General features: G+C 50.1%; 6 protein-coding genes across 6 annotated transcripts; 4 read left to right on the top strand and 2 right to left on the bottom strand.

The window, feature by feature from the left end:
* Nucleotides 1-220: 220 nt before the first annotated feature.
* Nucleotides 221-3,614, bottom strand: chl1 (DNA helicase). The gene is made up of 8 exons (XM_025531904.1): nt 3,248-3,614; nt 3,187-3,191; nt 2,914-3,004; nt 2,695-2,861; nt 1,988-2,632; nt 1,268-1,933; nt 1,043-1,213; nt 221-964 (listed from the first exon to the last, which is right to left on the bottom strand). The coding sequence occupies exons 1-8, from the start codon at nt 3,369-3,371 to the stop codon at nt 263-265; spliced, it is 2,571 nt and encodes an 856-aa protein (XP_025384840.1). The 5' UTR covers nt 3,372-3,614; the 3' UTR covers nt 221-262.
* Nucleotides 3,615-5,247: 1,633 nt separating this feature from the next.
* BO83DRAFT_381084 (putative chitin synthase activator (Chs3)) lies at nt 5,248-8,585 on the top strand. The gene is made up of 5 exons (XM_025531903.1): nt 5,248-5,614; nt 5,793-6,510; nt 6,566-6,685; nt 6,745-8,067; nt 8,136-8,585. The coding sequence occupies exons 1-5, from the start codon at nt 5,505-5,507 to the stop codon at nt 8,145-8,147; spliced, it is 2,283 nt and encodes a 760-aa protein (XP_025384839.1). The 5' UTR covers nt 5,248-5,504; the 3' UTR covers nt 8,148-8,585.
* Nucleotides 8,586-8,738: 153 nt separating this feature from the next.
* On the top strand, nt 8,739-10,151 carry BO83DRAFT_452171 (putative TBP interacting domain protein; the record flags this gene model as incomplete). The annotated part of the gene is made up of 6 exons (XM_025536860.1): nt 8,739-8,784; nt 8,844-8,872; nt 9,156-9,198; nt 9,265-9,327; nt 9,398-9,807; nt 9,873-10,151. The coding sequence occupies 6 exons, from the start codon at nt 8,739-8,741 to the stop codon at nt 9,906-9,908; spliced, it is 627 nt and encodes a 208-aa protein (XP_025384838.1). The 3' UTR covers nt 9,909-10,151.
* Nucleotides 10,152-11,607: 1,456 nt separating this feature from the next.
* BO83DRAFT_320013 (putative spindle poison sensitivity protein Scp3) lies at nt 11,608-13,510 on the top strand (the record flags this gene model as incomplete). The annotated part of the gene is made up of 3 exons (XM_025527799.1): nt 11,608-11,722; nt 11,903-12,039; nt 12,149-13,510. The coding sequence occupies 3 exons, from the start codon at nt 11,608-11,610 to the stop codon at nt 13,508-13,510; spliced, it is 1,614 nt and encodes a 537-aa protein (XP_025384837.1).
* An 817-nt stretch (nt 13,511-14,327) lies between these two features.
* On the bottom strand, nt 14,328-17,363 carry BO83DRAFT_410566 (putative RSC complex subunit (RSC1); the record flags this gene model as incomplete). Its single annotated transcript, XM_025534228.1, has 5 exons — nt 14,328-15,323; nt 15,401-16,672; nt 16,754-16,822; nt 16,894-17,089; nt 17,191-17,363. The coding sequence occupies 5 exons, from the start codon at nt 17,361-17,363 to the stop codon at nt 14,328-14,330; spliced, it is 2,706 nt and encodes a 901-aa protein (XP_025384836.1).
* Nucleotides 17,364-17,767: 404 nt separating this feature from the next.
* Nucleotides 17,768-19,090, top strand: BO83DRAFT_439962 (ubiquitin-specific protease OTU1). Its single transcript, XM_025536217.1, has one exon. It carries the CDS (start codon nt 17,956-17,958, stop codon nt 18,943-18,945), a length of 990 nt encoding a protein of 329 aa, XP_025384835.1. The 5' UTR covers nt 17,768-17,955; the 3' UTR covers nt 18,946-19,090.
* The last annotated feature ends 13 nt before the right edge of the window (nt 19,091-19,103 follow it).

Raw genomic sequence — 19,103 nt, 5'->3', positions numbered from 1 at the left:
GGGCCAACCCTGCGGCTTGTCTTTGGCGGGTGGGCGCAGTACCATCACGTGTCCCAGCGCCTGCGCCACTAGATTACATAATCATCCAGAGAACATTCCCTTGCTAGATAGATCTACGGAGTACTATAGATCTACTAGATCGGTTCCTCCCAAATAATTTCACTAACGGACGGGAAATATTGTCTATAACGTCCTGAACATGTGTAGAATCGTATTAGCGGTAATTGTTCTGAAATGGTCTATTATTCTACTCGAGATCGACTCAAGTTGATTTGCTGGCAAAAAACTTCGCCAAACTCTGAATCGTAGCACCAGCAGGTCGTTGGACCGAACTGCCTACCATACTCTGTTTGATCCAAGCCGGTAGCTTCGCTTGGATACCGGGTTTGTCATAACGTCTGTCAATCAGAACAATCGCCGCATAGTCGTTACGATGCCTGATGGCTCGCCCAATACACTGGTTCACTGCTCGCATGCACGAGTTCTCATAGAAGTCCCTCCCTGCTGCTTTGGCTGCTGATTGCCGGCTTGCCTCAGGGCCTGTAGCTTGCTGGTGTGCTTTCTGCTCAATATACTGTATCTTGGCTTGCCAAACTGCACTCCGTATATTCGGAAAGGGCAGTCCCACAATCAACACAGCCCGTCCGAGTTTGTCAGAGAAATTGATGCCCTCCGACAGCTTGCCACCCACAACGGACAAGAGAAGCGCACCTCTGCCAGAATCAACAGTTTTGGCGTAAGTCTGTAGCAGTTCCTCGGTAGTGACTGTCATGTCTCGGGACTCAGACAGTATGGGCTTCTTCTGCCCAATCAAGCCATACACAGTCTGGCCTTGTTCGCTTAGCATTGGCTTCTTCCAGATGCTCAGGACTCGGCCAAGATAATCGTAGCTGGGAAAGAATGCCACTACTCCATCGGGGATGACATGGCAGAGCGTAGCTATCGTCCTACCAAGATCCATGATCTGAATGCCGACGTAACAATGGTCAGCTTCTTTTCAGATAGGGAACGATGCTAGGCGTTGAAAGAGGAAAGCTCTCACCATTTTCTCAGAGTCACGGACATCATAGGTAAAGTCAAATTCTGAGCCTTGAACACCCCGTACCAGTGTGTGAGCGATCAAATTCTCTGGTGGTATGACATGGCCGTAACTGAACGTGTCTAAGCGACTGGCTGGGACATACGAGAAGAGATGGTTCATGTAGTCTGTCATCTGCCCAAATCGTGAGATAACAATACACTACCATTGATGGCCGTCGAAACTTACGGGTGACATGGTCCCGCCAGCCAATATGACGGCTCTTGCATCCTCCACAAGCTCCCGAAATTGATTGGTAGGGTCTAAAAGCATGTACTTCAATTTGATATCTCCCTGTTCCTTCAAGTAGAACAATCGCCCTTCGGCAGAGGGGTTCATCAAAGATAGAAGAAACCCCTGTATGTGAAACAGTACGGGCACCGTAGGATCCCTTGTCCCCTGCTTGTTTGATGGATCTTTAGTGAACTCGACATATCCATCAACTTTCCTTGCTAATTTGCTTTCTTGTAAATATCGACTCAATTTATAAGGATTGATCTGATCAACCCCCTTTCCGGACATGAGCTCAGATGCCAAAACTGGGCCCTCCGGTGCCTTTCCACTCTCTAGGAGTGACCGGAGATGAGCAGCGATTGAACTGAGGAGCCGAATAACCTGAGCAACATAGCTCCTGTTTTTCCCCTTCAAGCGAGTTTTGAATTTGCGGGCATAAATAGTCAATTGAGAAAGAGAGGTCTGCAATTGTGAAAGCGTCACCACTACCGAGTGTATGTTGGATATTGCGTCCATCAAATTATGGGCTTCGTCGATTATTATGACATGCCCCTTGACAGATAGATTAAGAGCCTCTCTCGCTGAGCGTTGCAACAGCAAGGGATATGGTAGTGTTACAATCTGCCACTCATCAGCTACTAGGTCGGTTGAAGGTCGGACTCGAAGGCAACAAACCTCACTATACTTAATAACAGAACGGGATGCATAATAAGGGCATATTCCAATCTTCTTGCCAAGCTTTCCCAGGTCCTCAATGTCCTTCACTGTTGATAATGCATGGTCCCGGAATTGAAGAACCTGTCTTTCATCTTCTTTGGATGGCAGAAATGGACATTTATGCTGAGGATACACATTGGGCTGTTGTAGATCTAAACAACGCTCATTAATCGCTGTTGCATTTTCCAATGAACTGACACGGGGATTAATGCAGAGGTTCTTCCGAGAACCAAGAGTGACATGCTTCACACGCTCCTCGAGTTCTTCTTCTCCTGTCAAGTCAGTACTCAACAAGTCCTTCGGTACACTCCATGGCATTTTAACGCGTCTCAGTTCACCGGCAAATTGGCTTAACTGGGAGTGTGTTCGGGAGCAATAAAATATCTTGACTTCGTCATTGTCTTCATCGTCACTTCCTGGCTTGGCGGTCGAGAACTGACCTTTGAAGCGTTCCAACAATTCTAGTGTACTAGAAGATAGTTCGTTAGTATGGGCCAGCCCACTCCGCTGTTTGCTATGCTCTTCATTCTCGCTGTCGTAGTCATCCAGCGCAAAGTGTTCTTCGCTTAGCCCACCAGTTTCAGTTGATGGTGTACTGTATTTCTGCACGGACAAATTTGGAGTCAGCCGATATATCGAGACAGAAGTATTGCTCAACCTCATACCTGCTTTTTCCGGGATCCTTCGGGGTTGTCTAGCGCGATCCTCTGCTGTTCTTCTTCCTTTCTCGTCCTTTCTAGTCTCTCTTCAAGCTCCTTCCTTTTCTCGGTCATCTTCCGACTTGACTCACGCCTGGCAAAATCCAGCATCCATTCAGGTTCGTCATCATCACCTAGAGTACGATTAGTGGAGAATTTCAGCCATCCAGTAACGAGGAGTCTTACATGTGGCATTGTCAACCGCTGTCTGGAAGGCGGAACGCTTGTGGTCTCGCAGCCACGTCAAGGAACCGCATATTAAACTTAAGGATTTTCCCTGGGAAGTAGTTTAGCCATATTCCATGAACCCACGGCACATTTCGGTGAATTCTCAAGCTTGTGCTACCGCAGCCAGGGGTTCATGGGCTACTAGATAGTATATGGTGATGACCAAGAACTATCTACTGTATACGTTCACCTGGAATCGAACAAGTAAAATGAAATAAGAATCTTACTTACAGTTCCTGGGATTGGCTATATTAGCTGCAAATGAATCTAGCACGAAGCTTACACGGCTTACCAGTAGGTGACTCGAAAACAGCAACTTTTCCTTGTTCGAGACATGAGTATAGCGCCCGCATCAACTGCAGTTGGATGTCATAAGGCGAATAAGGATGATGAAAATCGTTACTCTGGAGTTCCATTGGTGGTGTTGCAGCCCGAAGCTGGGCACTGGCCAAATTGTACGGCAGCCCGAAGTTGATGAGACAAAACCAAGTCTATATGCTCAGGTGGTGGAACGCCAAGCACCAATGCTTTTACCACTGTCAGTACTTAATGCCCCGTGACGGTATACTTTCAGACTGCGTTCGACTACTGTGTAGACAAGGAAGACAATTTTAATCACTTGCCAGGTAGTGTTTCAGAAAGAAGAGGATCAAGTGTTAGGATAGCATCTCACGTCGCTAGGTGTAGACTATAGGCTGATATGCCTATGTATAGTGCACTATATGGAGGGGGTACCCCTACTAGTCACTCTCTGATGGTGGTTACACATTACCAACAAAGGTGAAAATTCCAGGCTTGGGTCCACCACAGAGGATTCAACAGATGCCAAGAGATTACTTACCTAAGTAAACTCGAAGAAAAGGTTCGACCTCTTGTTTCTCAATGACACTGCATGTACGATGTGCCTGTAGATGCTGTATTTTGCGCTCTCGCTTTGCTCAGCAATTGTTTTCCACACGAGTCATTATTATGGATTGAAGATGAGTGGCCTAAAGAGAGGAAAGAGGAAGGGGAAGTCATTGCGGGAGTACCTGTCAGGTATGGTAAGATTCCTTCTGGAAGGGGCTTCCATCACTAGTCTAACGGACGCCCTGGGCGCTTACTCCAAGACAGAGTGGTAGTGCGATTGTCGCGATAAAAATAGCTGGCCATCCATCAGGCTGTAAAGTATGGTTCCCTTGGAAGTACTAGTACTTAACATCCCAGTTCTGATTCCTCCTTTTACCTCGAATATTGAATCAATCGTTGCTTACTTTCTGCCCCTAATCTTCTGCTTCTCACTCTCAGGATGATGGTCAGGTATTGTAATTATACATGTACAGTATGTAACTTATCTTATCCATATGTAGTTAACTCCTCCGTAACAGTTACTTAAGTTAATTAACTAAGTAAATATTTGGGCTAGTGCCTGCTTACAGTACCTCACATCAGATAGATAACTAATTAACTAGTTAGTTGACTTATGTTGATAGATAATTAGGAGTTACTATTTTAATTTCCAAGAATCTTCCGGCATCAGTAAGATTAATCTCCTTCCTCTACTTAAGCAACCGAAGTGGATTACTTGCTCGTAATAATCTTCGTTAAAAGAGAATAAGCAACGATCTTTATCGTCTTCTAGTTTCTTCTTCAATTGTTGCCTGCACTAGTTTCTTCTTTGAATGATAGTCAACAAGATACCCGAACCATGCAGAGGAAGAAATGATGATTAATACGAGGACTACTTCAGTATTAGTGGTCCAGTCGTTATGGAGTAGTTTACCTGTGGAGGAGCCTTACTAGTATTCATTAGAACTCCATACCACTACTAGTGTTACTACTATGGTACTACTATCTACGTACTGGAACTGCCTGGTAGGCTGCAAGGAAGTCCGTACTGTTAGTACTGTGGTGGTTCCTGGCCTTGTCTTTTCTTTTCCCTTTTCCCCCCTCCAACCCCTCTTCCCTATGACAAAACCCCCTCCCCTCTTTCTCTCGTACTCGACAGTAAGATTAATCTTATTCTTTGTATCACCTATACTGCGTATCATGGCCACCTAAATTAGTGCCAGGGAAATAACCAGACTGTTAGCCTCCATTCCCCCACCCAAATGGATATATTACACACACTCTTTCCCTGTCTAGTTATATCTTTCTTGCCTGCTAGAGAGTTCTTAGTTAGATGTGAAGAAGCCCTTGCGCGCGCCCTCTCTTCCTTGGTGTTCCGTTATATCATCTTAGTCCAAATCAGTTCAGTAACAGTAATTAGTCGTGACTGCGCCCCCCCTTCGTCCCCCCCTCCCCCTTCTCGGAGAACGACTTACTAGTTAGTTAGTCCTCCACCACTACTCGGCAGTCCCCACGCCGGCTCTACTTTTTTTCTCTCGAGAGAGGTTCCGATGAACCGCTGAGCCCAGCCAAAAGTGCCAAATACGCTATTGACTGGCGCCCAGTCCGAGACGAGTGACAATTAATATTTCTTTGCCAATTTCAGCAGGGGTAAGGTGGGAACAAAACTAACACGGGTGAAAAAAGCAATACCGTCCAATAAACGGAGAATCTCGCCGACGATGAATAGGCCACCCCAAGGTCACGGTCAGCCACGGCTGGGTGCTACCTGGTATCCAGGGGGCCAGGATGATTTCTACATGCCGGAGGTCATATCCCCCTCTCCTCAAAGGTGCGAAACCTCCCCTCGGATGACAGCGGTCATAAGAAAGAATAAAAAGAAAAGACATTCTTCAGACAAAAAGGGGAACCAGCACACCTCCCCTAAATAGAAAACCCTGTCTTTTCCTGGCCTTGTACGGAGTACCTAGGTTGGCGTGTTGCTAACCGATAAATCCTCCATCCATTAGGGTCATGCCAGAAGTCCCGGAGAACATGCAGGATAATATCGCGCACCTCGAACACGAGGCCCGGAACCCCCACCACAACCAGTATGATCGTTCGCGTTACCCTGAACGAACTACCTCTGCGGTCGCTCAGGGTCAGGCTTCTCCAACCGCCGCCTACGATTCCGCTCGTTTTGAGCAAGCCGCTGTCCACGACACTATGGACGCCCCCAACTTTTCGCCATTCCCAGTCCTGCGCAATCCTCCACCTAACGTCCCCCCGACCGATGAGCAGAGGGAGGTAAACTTGGAGAGGGCCCGCATGGCCGTGCTGTCGTCAAATGATCCTGATATGCAGTTGGCCTGGGCGCAGGATGCGCTCGCCTATGTGGAAGTTGCTATGCAAAATGAGGCCCGTCTGTCGTTGATTCAGCCCCCGCGCCCTCAGACCCCTCCGGCGGAGCGGCAGCTGAAACTCGATGCGATGAATATCGTCAACTTTCTAGCGGAGCAATATCATCCCAAGGCCGAATTCATCAAGGGAATGTGGCTGGAGTTTGGCAAGTTTGGATACCGCGTGGACAAGAAGGAAGCTTTCCGTGCCTATTCGAGAGCTGCGGAGAAAGGCTACGCCAGAGCCGAGTATCGTATCGGCATGCAGTTCGAGAGTTCGGGAGAGCCAGAGAAGGCTATCAAGCATTACGAGAAGGGAGTTGCGCTCGCAGACTCGGCTTCATTCTACGTATGACCCCTCCCCATTATCGCGTCCCAGCGAATGCTGATGTTTTGATCAATAGCGCCTGGGAATGATGATCCTTCTTGGACAGCATGGGCAACGCCAAGACTACCAAATGGGTCTTAACTATATCAGCCTTGCTGCGCAGTCCTGTGACGAAAATGCGCCTCAGGGAGCTTACGTGCGTCCGCCTACTTATCCTCTTCCTCTTGGTGACCAGAGCTCTAACATGTTGTGTAGGTTTACGGTATGCTTTTGGCACGAGAGCTGCCGCAGGTAAACGTTCCTGAGCAGTTCTTGCCGCTGGATCTGAATGCTGCTCGCGTCAACATCGAGAAAGCTGCTTACCACGGGTTTGCTAAGGCCCAAGTCAAGATGGGTGCGGCCTATGAACTGTGCCAGCTTAGCTGTGATTTTAACCCTGCATTGTCCTTGCACTACAACGCGCTGGCTGCACGCCAAGGCGAGCCAGAAGCGGAGATGGCTATCAGTAAATGGTTCCTCTGCGGCCATGAGGGGGTCTTTGAAAAGAACGATGAGTTGGCGTTCATGTATGCTCAACGTGCGGCTCAAAGTGGATTCCCCACCGCTGAGTTCGCCTTGGGATATTTCTACGAAGTCGGTATCTTCGTTCCGGTGGATATCAAAGAAGCCAGGAGCTGGTATGCCAAAGCTGCAGCAAATGGAAACAAAGACGCGACCGGCCGGATCGATAGCATCTCGCGCTCCAAGACCCTATCGAGGAAGGATCATGAACAGGTTGCGATTGCCCGGATCAAGTCGACTCGCTATGGCAATGGCCCGCGAGGGCCCCCGATGAAACCCCCGATGAAACCGCCTCAGGAGAATCTCGAAATGCCCGATCCCTCCAGAATGACTCTATCAGATAACCCACCCGCCGCGCCTGCTCCTTACCCTGACAGACCGGGATCTCGTGCTCGACCTGTGTATCCGCCAGGATATCCCATGGGTGCGGACCCCCGGCCAAGTTCTGCATTTGGAATCAACCCGAATATTCGGTCGAACGCGCCGAACTACAACCGTGCTGCTTCGTACGGGCCTAGCGCCATGGGATACCGCTCACCAGGCCCCAGTACGCCATCAACGACTAGCCCCACAAGCCCAGCGTCGGCGGCACCTAAACTCGATATTGGCTACTCAGCTCCCCTCGACAATCCTCACCCCGATGCTCGCAGACGTCCTCAGCGACTGGACAACATGCCTCCCCCAGACAGGAGACCTGTGCGGGGCCCTGCTTCTCCCCACTCCCAGGGTGGACCGACGGGCTCTCCTAGGCCGCCTGCCTCGCCTTCCACCGCATATCCCCCACGGACTGAATCCATGCCGCCGCCCGGTGCTGCAGCGACGCCCCGGCCCTCATCATCGTCTGCTTCCACACCTAAGCCTCCTCCCTCAACTTCGACTCCCAAGCCTCCCTCCACGGCTTCGAGCACATCTAGCCAAAAACCCGCACCCGCTAAACAGCATGGTAACCTGCCAGGCAAGGGCCCCAAAACATTCGAGGAGATGGGTGTTCCGACTGTCCAGAAAGACAATGATTGCGTATGTAGCCTCCTTTCTTCTCAATATCTCACTTTTAAAGACGCTGTCATCAAGCTAACTACGCGCAGATCGTCATGTGATACCCTTGAAGATCTCTTACTTTTGGTCTTTCTTCATCTGTGCCATATTCGAAAGGACAAAAAAATACTTCTCCCATGCGTACAGGATCTATTAATGTAGATGGTTTGGAGTGTTGGAAAATTGGATGGTCAGTAGACGAGAAGATGCATAGTGTTTTCTTCCCGTGTCTTTGGGCCATCTAAGGATTGCATATGTCGTTTACCCTGTTGTCCAGAGTCTTCCCTTTTTTTACTCCAGTTTGCTCATGGATGTGATGTTTTGTTTCGATATCATGATTCACATGCAACGGCGTAGGACCAAGTATCTTGCAGCATGACCGGGCCTTTGTCTGTCCTTTCTCTTCTGGCCCCTCCACAACTTCAGCTCGCATGTTCAGCCTGCCTGAAGGCAACAAATTTTTTGTCTAGATAATTTTAATCCACTACCTTCCATTTCCAGATGAGAGCCCTGTCGTGTGACCCACGTGACGATCCAGGCATACAACGGGCCTATCATTCGCTGAATCCCACATATCATATCTTGGTTTATCCTTCCCAAGTCTCTCTTCAATCTTGCTCGCAAGAATCCGAGCAACGCAATCCGACCTCTCCATGGCCCAGAGAAAGGCGAAAAATGAGAAGCAGCTGGGTGCCGGATGTGAGAAACTCACAATCTTTGGAACTACAGTCGAGCTGGCTTATGCACAGCTAACAAAGTAAATTTGGAAAAGCCGCTGCTCCTGATTGTTCTGCATTAGTGCTTGAGTATCTCCGTGAGCTTACTCCACCATTTGCTAGTCTGCTTGCTCTGAGGAGTCTTGTAATTGTTGACCGTGCTTGCTTGATAGGAAAACAAAAGTATAGATCTCTTTCACTCAGTTGAGTAGGCTGGTTGGCGTTGTTGAACTAACTAATATGTTGTGGGTTGTCAACGAGACAGTCGTCCTTATTCGGTTGGTTTCCATCATGATTTCAATGATGGTGATAAGGGAAGGTAGGGAAAGGTCTTCCACGGCTGATGTACGGCAGGCTACCGAGGTTTCGGTGAATCTGCACAATAAGATTACAAAAGGTAGGCTCCGTTTTACCAAGGCGAGACCTTTGTGAGACTTACGTGCTAAAGCTGTACGTATGATAGCACACGTTGCGAAAGCTCTACGGGAACTACATCAGAATAAACAAATTGAAGGACGGGCTGCCGGTAAGCAGATCACAAGCAATATAAGGATAAACATGCAATGGGATGGAAAAACTGATTCGCGATACATTAGGGAAACAGATAGTATATCACGCCCTCCAGGAGACGTCCACCGAAGTGACGCCCGAGATCATTGCAGCTTTGGATGAGCAGGCTGAGAAACTGCAGGAGCAAGTAACCAGTCTCGAAGCTACAGAGAAAAAGACGCGAGCGGAGCTAGCAACCATCTGTGCAAGACCCTTGCTCTCCGAACTTCGACGGGATGTCGGTCAGATTGAGCAAGAACATGAGGCAATCCGTGCACGCCTGGTGCAGGCGCGAGGGAGCGACGCAGGGACTGTACCCGTAGAGGTAAAAGTGGATGCGGAAAGAGACTGGAACCATTGGCAGAATCAGGCCAAGGTGCGCCGTCGGATTTGTCGCGATCTATGGCGGATGTGTTCGGAAGTTGTGCCCGACAACATGAGCCGAGAAGAACTATGGGTAAGATGGATGAACACCATTGGTCTGCATTGATATTGAGACACGCTGACGATGTCGAGGTGAAGGAGAATCTGGGATTGGAGGGACCATTTCTCAAGTGATGATGAAATTGAGAGGCAGAGGTCTACCTGTTCGACCTGGTCACAAGCAAACACAGGTCCACAATCCTGAATCTTCCTATAACCATTAATACTATACACTGTATGACCCGTGATTTAATTTAATGGAAATTACTATTGCTCGATCGGGCATTTGAAAAGTTTACGGAGTACACAGTACATGGTACATGGTACGGAAAAGATGCAGATGTTGTGCCACCAGCTACAACGTGAGAGTGTGGGGACGATCCGATAGCGAGGACTAGATATCTATCTATCTGGCTGATCGGCAGCCGCTCCGCCCTGCGCGGGATCAGGAGGGTATGATTTGACGAGCAGAACCCGAGCAGAGCTAAACAGCCTAGGCCGGGGAGCTGCTTTGAGGCAAAAAGCTAGGGCCGCAAGATGGGGGTAGGGGGACGATCAGATGAACAATCCGACAGGTGTCATCCGAACGAATAATTGGATGATCTTCATGATTCAACAAGGAACAGTGAAGCATGGGGCTGTCAACTGAGGGGAGGAAGGAAGCATGCGACACAGTCAGGAGCTGTTGCAGACTCGATCTGACGCCACCAGGGAGGCTTTTGACGCCGGTTTGCCTTTCTGCATCGGGAGACCGTCATGCGCCCAGGGCCCTGCGTTGTTTGGCACAAAGAGACACAAGGCGTGATGTGAGGTTGGGTGATGGCCGTAAATTCTTCATTGTAGTAGCCAGCATGGATGTCCAGCAATTGGATTTCCCATTTGTACTGTATGGAGAGAGATGTGTGGAGATCGTACTAGAGAAGGGGAGGAGGAGAGGAGGGTGTATGGTGGAAAGGAATAGAAGAGAAAGAAGGGGGGGGGGGGGAAGGACAGAAAAAGGGAAAATTAGTGGGGAGGGCAAAAAACGATCAGAAATTCAAGATTGAGAGAGTATTTGAAACTAAATAGTTGCAACTTTCTTTAATCACCGGTCCATCCATGTGTTTTTCCCTCCGTCCCTGTTCGAGTAGAAGTCTGCCCGCTCTCTTTCTCCTGAAGCTATTCATTATTATTCACTCGAAAAGTCAACACTTCATTTTGTTTCAGATGAGAGGAAGAACAAGAATTTCGATAGGACTAAATTGATTGCGAGATTCTGCCTGACATAAAAAAAAATATCTCAAAAGTTTGGAGGCAATCGGGCAACTACTACGTACGTACGTACTAAAAGAGGTGTAAGCATTCCCAACCGGTCGGGAGATTGGAGACAGAGACTTGAGACTTGAGAACTAATTGTTCACAATCTGGAGAAGTGAAACAAAAAAAAAACCTTCAAGTGAACTATAACTATTTAATCAATTCACTTTGCGACTACACCGCCAAAGCAGCGTGGTTTCTCTCTTTCTATCCATCCATCATCCCCACCAGCAAAAACCAAGCCGTGGAAATCTCGCCCCCTCCTCCTTCCCTCCCCGTTCCACCGATAAACCCCTCCGGATTTTTGTGCTCTTCGCCGCCCGCCGCCTTCTGCCGCCGCCGAACCCAACGCCGCTAATCTCGACTACTGCTACTGCTACTACTGCCAAACTGCTGCCAACTGCTGCTGCTGCTCTTTCTGGCGATGCAGCTGTCGGCTTCTCGCAATCCTCCACCTCCGCAACCCCTTCCTTCTTCTTCCTCTTCCTCCTCCTCGTCCTCTCACGCTGCTCGTCCTCCACCCCGTGTATCGGGTGAGATGAAAAGCCGCGCTCCTCTCCCGGTCCCCTCCGGCCCACAGGCTCTCCAGAACGGCCATTCCCGCAACGTCTCGGGCTTCGACATGGCTGCCCGCAGCCCTCCTAACCAGAGCAGTATGTTGTCTCCTATCTTTCTCGTTCTCTGCCTCCCCCCCCCGCCCCGCCGCTTCGCACTGGCACGCGAGACTTGTCGATCCCTCTGCACTCCAGACGGTCTCTCTCACGCTCGTCCCGCTCGTCTCCATGGCTACTCGTTCCATTTACCACAAGAGTTGATTGAATGCTGATTTGAAGGCAACTGTCGCGCAGACACCAAGCATGTGCCTTGCAAGTTCTTTCGTCAAGGAGCTTGCCAGGCCGGGCCGGCATGTCCCTTTCTCCATTCTACCGATGCTGCGATCGATTATGCGCCCTGCAAGTACTTCACAAAGGTATGGAATTGGTGATCTCATGACCGTTTGTTCCTTGCACCGATCATGCTCAATCGACCGTAATGGGACTTAGCCACATGGGGCTGACCGCATATGGGGATAATTATAGGGAAACTGTAAATTTGGAGCAAAGTGTGCACTGGCGCATATTCTACCCGATGGTCGCCGAGTCAATCGTCCCAGTCCGGGAATGGCAATGGGAGGAAGCCATCTGAATCTGGGCGGGCGTGTCAACCCACAGGCCTATGTCAACCAGGACTCCGCGCTGACGAACTCGGTTCTTTCCCAACAACGACTGAATGGCCATGATCCCCGGTATAGCTCTCAGATGCCACCCCAGGATGAATATACTGCGTTGCATGCGCAACAGCAACAGCAGCAGCAGCAGCAGCAGCCCCCTTATGATGCCATCCCTACCATTGATACTGGATTGGTATCGGATGCTGGCTCAAAGTACGGCTCACCAGTTGACGATCTGCGCTTCCCCATGTCGCCAAGCCATCATCATCATTTAACTGCACTTGATGCCCCACTTCCTGCATCTTTTGATAGCCAGGGGATCTCGCACGCCGCTCGTTATGGCCCGGTTGCGGCTTCTGTGCCCTCCAAATTCGGACTGGAGTTGTCTCCGCCAGCGCAGCGGATGGGCGCTACGCCGTCAGATACACTCCGGAATCTTCGGGATACAGCTTACGGGCCGAATGATTTGAGAAAGCCATCTTCCTCTTTCATCGGTTCATCACCGCCTGATCTTCTTGGTGACAGTATCGGACCACGGTTCCTACACTCCCAGCGGCCTATAAAATCACGAGTGTTCTCTGCTAGCGTTCCCCGGCCTACTGCGTTGGATGATTGGGATGAAAGCAATTTTCCAATGGAGGAAGATTACTTGCCGATGAATCTGCATGACGACGTTTTGACGCCGCAGGAGCGACTCCGGCGTTTGTCGCGCACTGACCATGATCTTAGTGGACTGGGCATGAGTGGGACAAGTTTCTCAAAAGTTGGATCGCCTCTAGCCTCCAGCCCATCTCGATTCGGCGCTCTGTTTGCCAAACAGCGACAGAGAAAGGAGGAAGATGTCCACGGCACCTCTCTTACTCACATCGGATCTCCCCTTCGCGAATCTTCTCTCAACCTGGGAACCAGCCCCAGCTTAGGCCCAATAGGTAGCCGGAGTCCTTCTCGTCAGTCATCGATGTCTATGATCTCGCAACAGTTAAGCAGCGTCTCTCTGCACCCCGGCTCGGCTCGTCATTCATCATCTGTGGGTGCCAGCAGCCGCCTTGACCGGACTGTTTCATCTCCAGTTAGCACTAGCAAGATTGATGAGGAACAGGGCGACTTGGTCTTCTCCATGGAAGAAGAGGAGAATAATAAGCGAAACAGCGCTTCTTGGAGTCCACACAAGGCTGATTCCAATGACGACGACGTCTCAACACCGACGAGTAACTCTGGGTTCCAGCCATAAATTTAGCTGAAGAATACTGGTCTGGACCCAATACTCTGCCATTGCTACTGCATGTATACAATATACGAGGGGGAAAACCAAAAGCATATGATAACAAAAAAGGGCAAAGGGAAAACAAAAGAAGAAAAAAGCACCACAGGTTGGTACCAGTCCATGATAATGTCCATAAGTCATCGTCATCACCAAAAAGGATATACCGAGTGCTCTAGGCTTCGGCGCTATTGGAGGGCATTTTGCATAGAACAGTTCAGCGATCTCCAGGAGTTACACAACAGCCCTCTTTTCCTCTTTTCTTATTAATCTTGTGTCTTTTTGCATATTGCGGGCTTTTAGACCGATTTGGGGAACTTGTTCTGGACACGCACTCTTGGTAGATCAGTTGCGAAAGACCACTCTTTCCATGATCCGAACATAGCTTATGTCTCCGCCTCGTAAACGATTCTACACTGACACTGTGCTGTTGCATTCTGACAAGCACAGATGAATTACTAGAAGGGACAAGATGTAGGTTGTGAGACATAGATACTAAGTCATAACGAAGTGACCTTCCTAAAAGAAAACATCGACTGCATTTAACGTACTACTATACATGAGAACATGGACTTGACGAACAAAATTCTTCTACGATTGAGTTTGGTCGGGTAACAAGAGGCTATCGAGGATGAAGACGACGACATCGCCATCCGTCCAAATCAAGTTCCATGGTGTGTACCCTCATCCTACCTAGCTCGTGGCATTCCAGTGGGCAGTCTTTGTCTCACTGAGCATTCGAGGGAGTTAAGCCGTAGTCGATTCAAGACAGTTCCTTCGCAACAAATCAAGCTTTAGGTCCAATGTCGCTCAGATACATGGTGTTACCTTTAAGGCTGATGTAGCTCGGCGGCTGCGAGTTTGCCAATATCCGCGCAGTTTGCTGCTGGGACATGTGGTCGGAAAGAAGCCTTTGTTCGTGAGCTCTGGCATCTGCTTGTCGGATACTTTCCGCCTGATCCTGATACAGGATTTCGTAGAGCTGACCTGTGCCCTGCGTGATCTGGGACGTCAAATTCTCCACGGCCCTAGTTGTCAAAGCGTCCACCCGAGCGGCGAGAGTTGTCTCAATGTCAGCTCGCTGTCGCTTAGCATCTGCTTCACGCTCGGCCTGTTCATCCATCTCTTTGCGCTTCTTGGCCTCCACCAACCTTCTCCGCTCCTCTTTGGCAGCCAGATATTTGAGTGAATGGCCTAGCTTTTGCTGAACGGATGGGACTACATCAAGCGGCGGGCTGGAGAAGAATAGCACGCGACCCTGGTCATCACAGTGGAACTGTTCACGTATGTCCGCCGGGATGGCAGCATTCGCGGAATCGCTCAAATGGAAGACTTCAATCGGACGAGGAGCGTTGGGATTGTACATTCCCATCGGAGGACCCGGCAACCGACCGCCAGAATATGCGTTATATGGTGTTTGTTGAGCGGCCGCGTATGGGTGAGACATAGCCGACGTTTGGTAGGTAGCCGGGTGAGGTGTTTGAGGGACGAATGCGCTAGCACGCTTCTGCAAGGCAGGCTGATAAGCCTGGGTTGGGGGAATCTGGGGTTGATGGAAATTTACCGGAGGAGCTGGTGCCGGTGAGCTCTGGGCCGGAGGAATAGGTGCAGCTGGGGATCGGACCGCCACCACAGTTCCAGCCGTCACGCCGGTGCTTTGATTGTCTATACTGGGCCGTCCAGACGACTGAGGGATCGACGGCTGTCGAGGTGGAGCTGGGGGCAAGGTTGGTGGTGGCAGGGACGGAGGTGGTGACGGGGTTGGTTCTGGAGGAGGAGATTCCTGGTAAAGCGTAGATCCTGTCAGTGGTGCCAATCACCAGCAGTGGAAGAGGGGGGAAGGGGTTTGGGGAAGCTTACGTTCTCATCTCGAGGGCGGCGATGAACTGCACCGACGACAGGAGGTGCATTCTCGGCTCCCCAAGTCGGTTTGGGCAGGTCATCGGTCTCCTTTGCATCGCTCTTCAGCAAATGCTTGATTGGGCTGGGGATCTTCTTGATCCTTCGGGGAGCATCAAACAGATCCATCTCGTAGTCCTTTTCCCTGACTTCATCAGGGAGACAACTCGCCCACGTTTTAATCTTATTCAGTTTATGCTTCTCTTCATTGTAGCGAGCCTCGCAGACGTAGACATCTTTGTCAGGCGGAAGACCTCGGGGTCGACCACGATTATAGCGAGTGAAGAACATCACGAAGCAACGATCCACAATCTCTTCCACCCGGTGATCACGATACTGACCAGTCTTGACCACTTCATTGGGGTAGAAATGCTTCTCGAAGTGATGTACAGTTTGCTCCGGGCGATAGTACCAACAAGCGTTGATCCATTTCTCACCCTCAGAATCCTGCCATGTGCGGTAAATCTGGGCGACAATGGGTTTCGTCACGTCATTCGGGTTCTGGATATGTACCCAGTCGCCAACCTTCCACAGCTCGCTCTTGTGCAGGATGCCATCCGGGAGGGGCAAGCGTCCATCCTCCATCAAGTACTCACTGTCCGGCTTCTTCTTCTCGTGCTCCGCCAGTTTGCGTGCTTCCAATTGCAAGTCAACCGCATCCTTATAGATTTGACTCTCTGGCTGGTTGTAGGCCTTTGCGTTGTTAAACATGAGGTCCATGTCTCTCATGAAATGGTCCACGGAATTGTACTTCTTTCGCTTCGACTTCCGCTTGATAATGTCGATAGCAATGGGTTCTCTGATTTCCATGTAATAGTCCGGGTAGGTGGCTTTGTCGGGCAATCGCTCGAAATGTCGCACCTTGAGTTGGCTACCAGGGCCCTTCAGCTTCCGAATACCCTTTAAGACGGCTTTGATTCTAGCCTCCATCGGGGTATCAACACGCGGTGGTCGTCCACGTTTCTTCCTCAGCTCGGGATCGTTCGACTTTTGACCGTCATCTTTGCCACCGTCCCGTTTACCACCCGGACGAGGGCCCTTTTTCTTCTTCCGTCGGCTCTCATCATCCGAATCTTCCTCATCCTCTTCGTCTTCTTCATCCTCGTCTTCCTCTTCCTCTTCCTCGGGAAGGGGATCGGCCTCGGGGATTTCCCCCAGATCGGGAAGTTCAGCCTCTTCCGCAGTGATGATCCCTTGATCAACCAGTTTTCGAAACTCGGCAATGAAGACATCCTTTTGTTGTCAAAGTTGCAGTCAGCGAAACTGAACATGAACGCATCGATAGCCGAAAGTAGAGCCCGAGTTTCTACAGACCTTTATCACGAGCGCATCTTCGTACGCTTGGGATTTGGGGCGGTTGTAGGTTTGCGCATTGTGAGGGATCTAGCGAACAGGATTGACGTAAGCTAACTACGAACCCCGAATGGCGAAAGGGCCAAAATGATGCAACATACTAGAGCACAGTCGCGCACGAACTCCGAGAAGCTCTTATACTCGCGCTTGTTGATCTTCTGTTTAAGAATGCTTAGAGCCATAGGCTCCTTGATGATATCGTAATAATCGGGAACATTGCGTTTGTTGACGCTTCGCTGGAACAATCTTGATGGATCATGGCCACTGCAACCCGTGGGGAAGAAGAGGATTGTCAGTCTGAATTGAGGGATACGATCCAGCCTCGGACAGAATGCGACTCAGCGCGGCGAATTTCCTCGGGAGTCCAACCCGCAGGACAAGGGGATTGGAGAACTTACTCCTCTTCTCTGAATTCATAGATAGCCAAAACCACATTCATCATTGACCTCCATTGATCATCTGTGATCCCATCGGTGGGAGTTTGACCGTCGGTCTGGCCATCGTTCTCGATCGACTTGACCGGTTCCTCAGGAGCAGGTTGAGGTTGCGCTTGCGACGGCTCCGGTTCCATACTGTAGACGGCCGCGGCCACGCAAGAAACGGCACGCAGATCAGGGCCCAAACCCACTCGTCAGTCTTGATTTCAAGATATCCTGTCAGTCGAGCACATCGACAGCGGGAGCTGATCTGGGGTGCGAACAGGAGTACAATGAGCGCAAAAGCGCACAAGGACGAGATTCGCGCAGCAACTATGCTGACTCATCAGGTAGCTTCAAGAGTCTGTGACGATACACGTAATATTACATACTACGTATAAGGAGCCGTCCTTGTTTTATTACATATACATACAATATACATACTAACATACCTTACTTCCAGGCTGCACCGCCACTTGCCCGCCTCCGCCGCGGTCAGGCATTACTACTATCGCTCCTCCTCCGGCGGAGATAAACCCTCCCCCGATTGTTCAGGTGCCAGGTTCGATTGCTGGTCAATTGTCTTCCCCCAGCCTTTATCGATCACCCCGATTGCCGCAACTGTTCTTGAAGCAGATTACGGGACTCTGAATATCTTTCGCACACCCTCCAGAATCTATATCTATATACACTCCCTTACCAATCCACCACCCCGCTAGCGTTCGCGATACTACGTCACAAGGGAGAATGAGGATCCGGATTCGCGGTCCGGCGGGACAGTCCACCGTCACGCTGGATGCAGATGCAACTGTCGACGACCTCCGGCACCAAATCACGGAGAAAACGGGGCTGACGGCGTACGATGTAAAATATGGATATCCAAATATCAAGCCCTTGGTGCTAGGCGCGCTTCCTTCGAAGCAGAAACTAGCAGATCTTGACATTACCCTGAACGGGGAACAACTTATCGTCACACAGCAAGAGAACTCGGCTCATGCCCCGCTAAAGAACGAACCTCAAGCGGCAGATTCGCCGCTGAAAGCGCCAGCTGTAGGCAGCACACATAAGAAGGGTTCTCCTGATGATCCGCCGGAGGTCCCCTCGCCTGACCATAGCGGAACCTTCGTTCTCCGAATCATGCCCGATGACAACTCTTGTCTCTTTCGTGCAGTGAGTAGTGCGACTATGGGAGGAGTAGATGCCATGACCGAATTACGATCTGTTGTTGCGCAAACAATCCAAGCGCACCCAGACCTTTATACTGAGGCAGTATTGGAAAAGAAGCCGGATGAATACTGCCGCTGGATTCAGAATGAGGACTCTTGGGGTGGTGGTATTGAGCTGAGCATTCTGAGCAAGCATTTCGACATTGAAATATGCTCCATAGATGTGCAGACCCTTCGCATCGATCGCTTTAACGAAGGCGCCCGGATGCGGTGTATCGTGGTCTATTCGGGAATCCACTACGATACAATCGCTTTGTCGCCTTCTAGTCCGCCCTATACCCACTCAGATGTGCCTCCTGACTTTGATACAAAAGTCTTCGACGCTGCAGATCCATTGGTACTCGAGAAGTCGCAGGAACTCTGTCAGGTTCTGCAAACCAGGCATTACTACACTGACACAGCTGGGTTTCGTCTTCGTTGCAATACGTGCGGGGGGACATTCGTCGGAGAGAGAGGTGCTACACACCACGCCGAACAAACAGGACATGTTGATTTCGGCGAGGCTGGCTGAACAGAACCTGTGCTAGCTGGGTGAGCATCCATCTTCCAAGATAAGATATATACGACACTATAAATATTATAATGTGGCTGTTGGTGAAAGCCGCAACTCCTAAATTACTAGACTTAGAGGTCGGGTATCCCTTTACTTTCAGTGCAGCTAGATGAATC

This window comes from Aspergillus eucalypticola, assembly GCF_003184535.1.
Source record: "Aspergillus eucalypticola CBS 122712 chromosome Unknown BO83scaffold_25, whole genome shotgun sequence".
Taxonomy (NCBI): Eukaryota; Fungi; Ascomycota; class Eurotiomycetes; order Eurotiales; family Aspergillaceae; genus Aspergillus; species Aspergillus eucalypticola.
The sequence above is the reverse complement of the archived record's forward strand: the minus strand, read 5'-3'. Positions and strand labels throughout refer to the sequence as shown.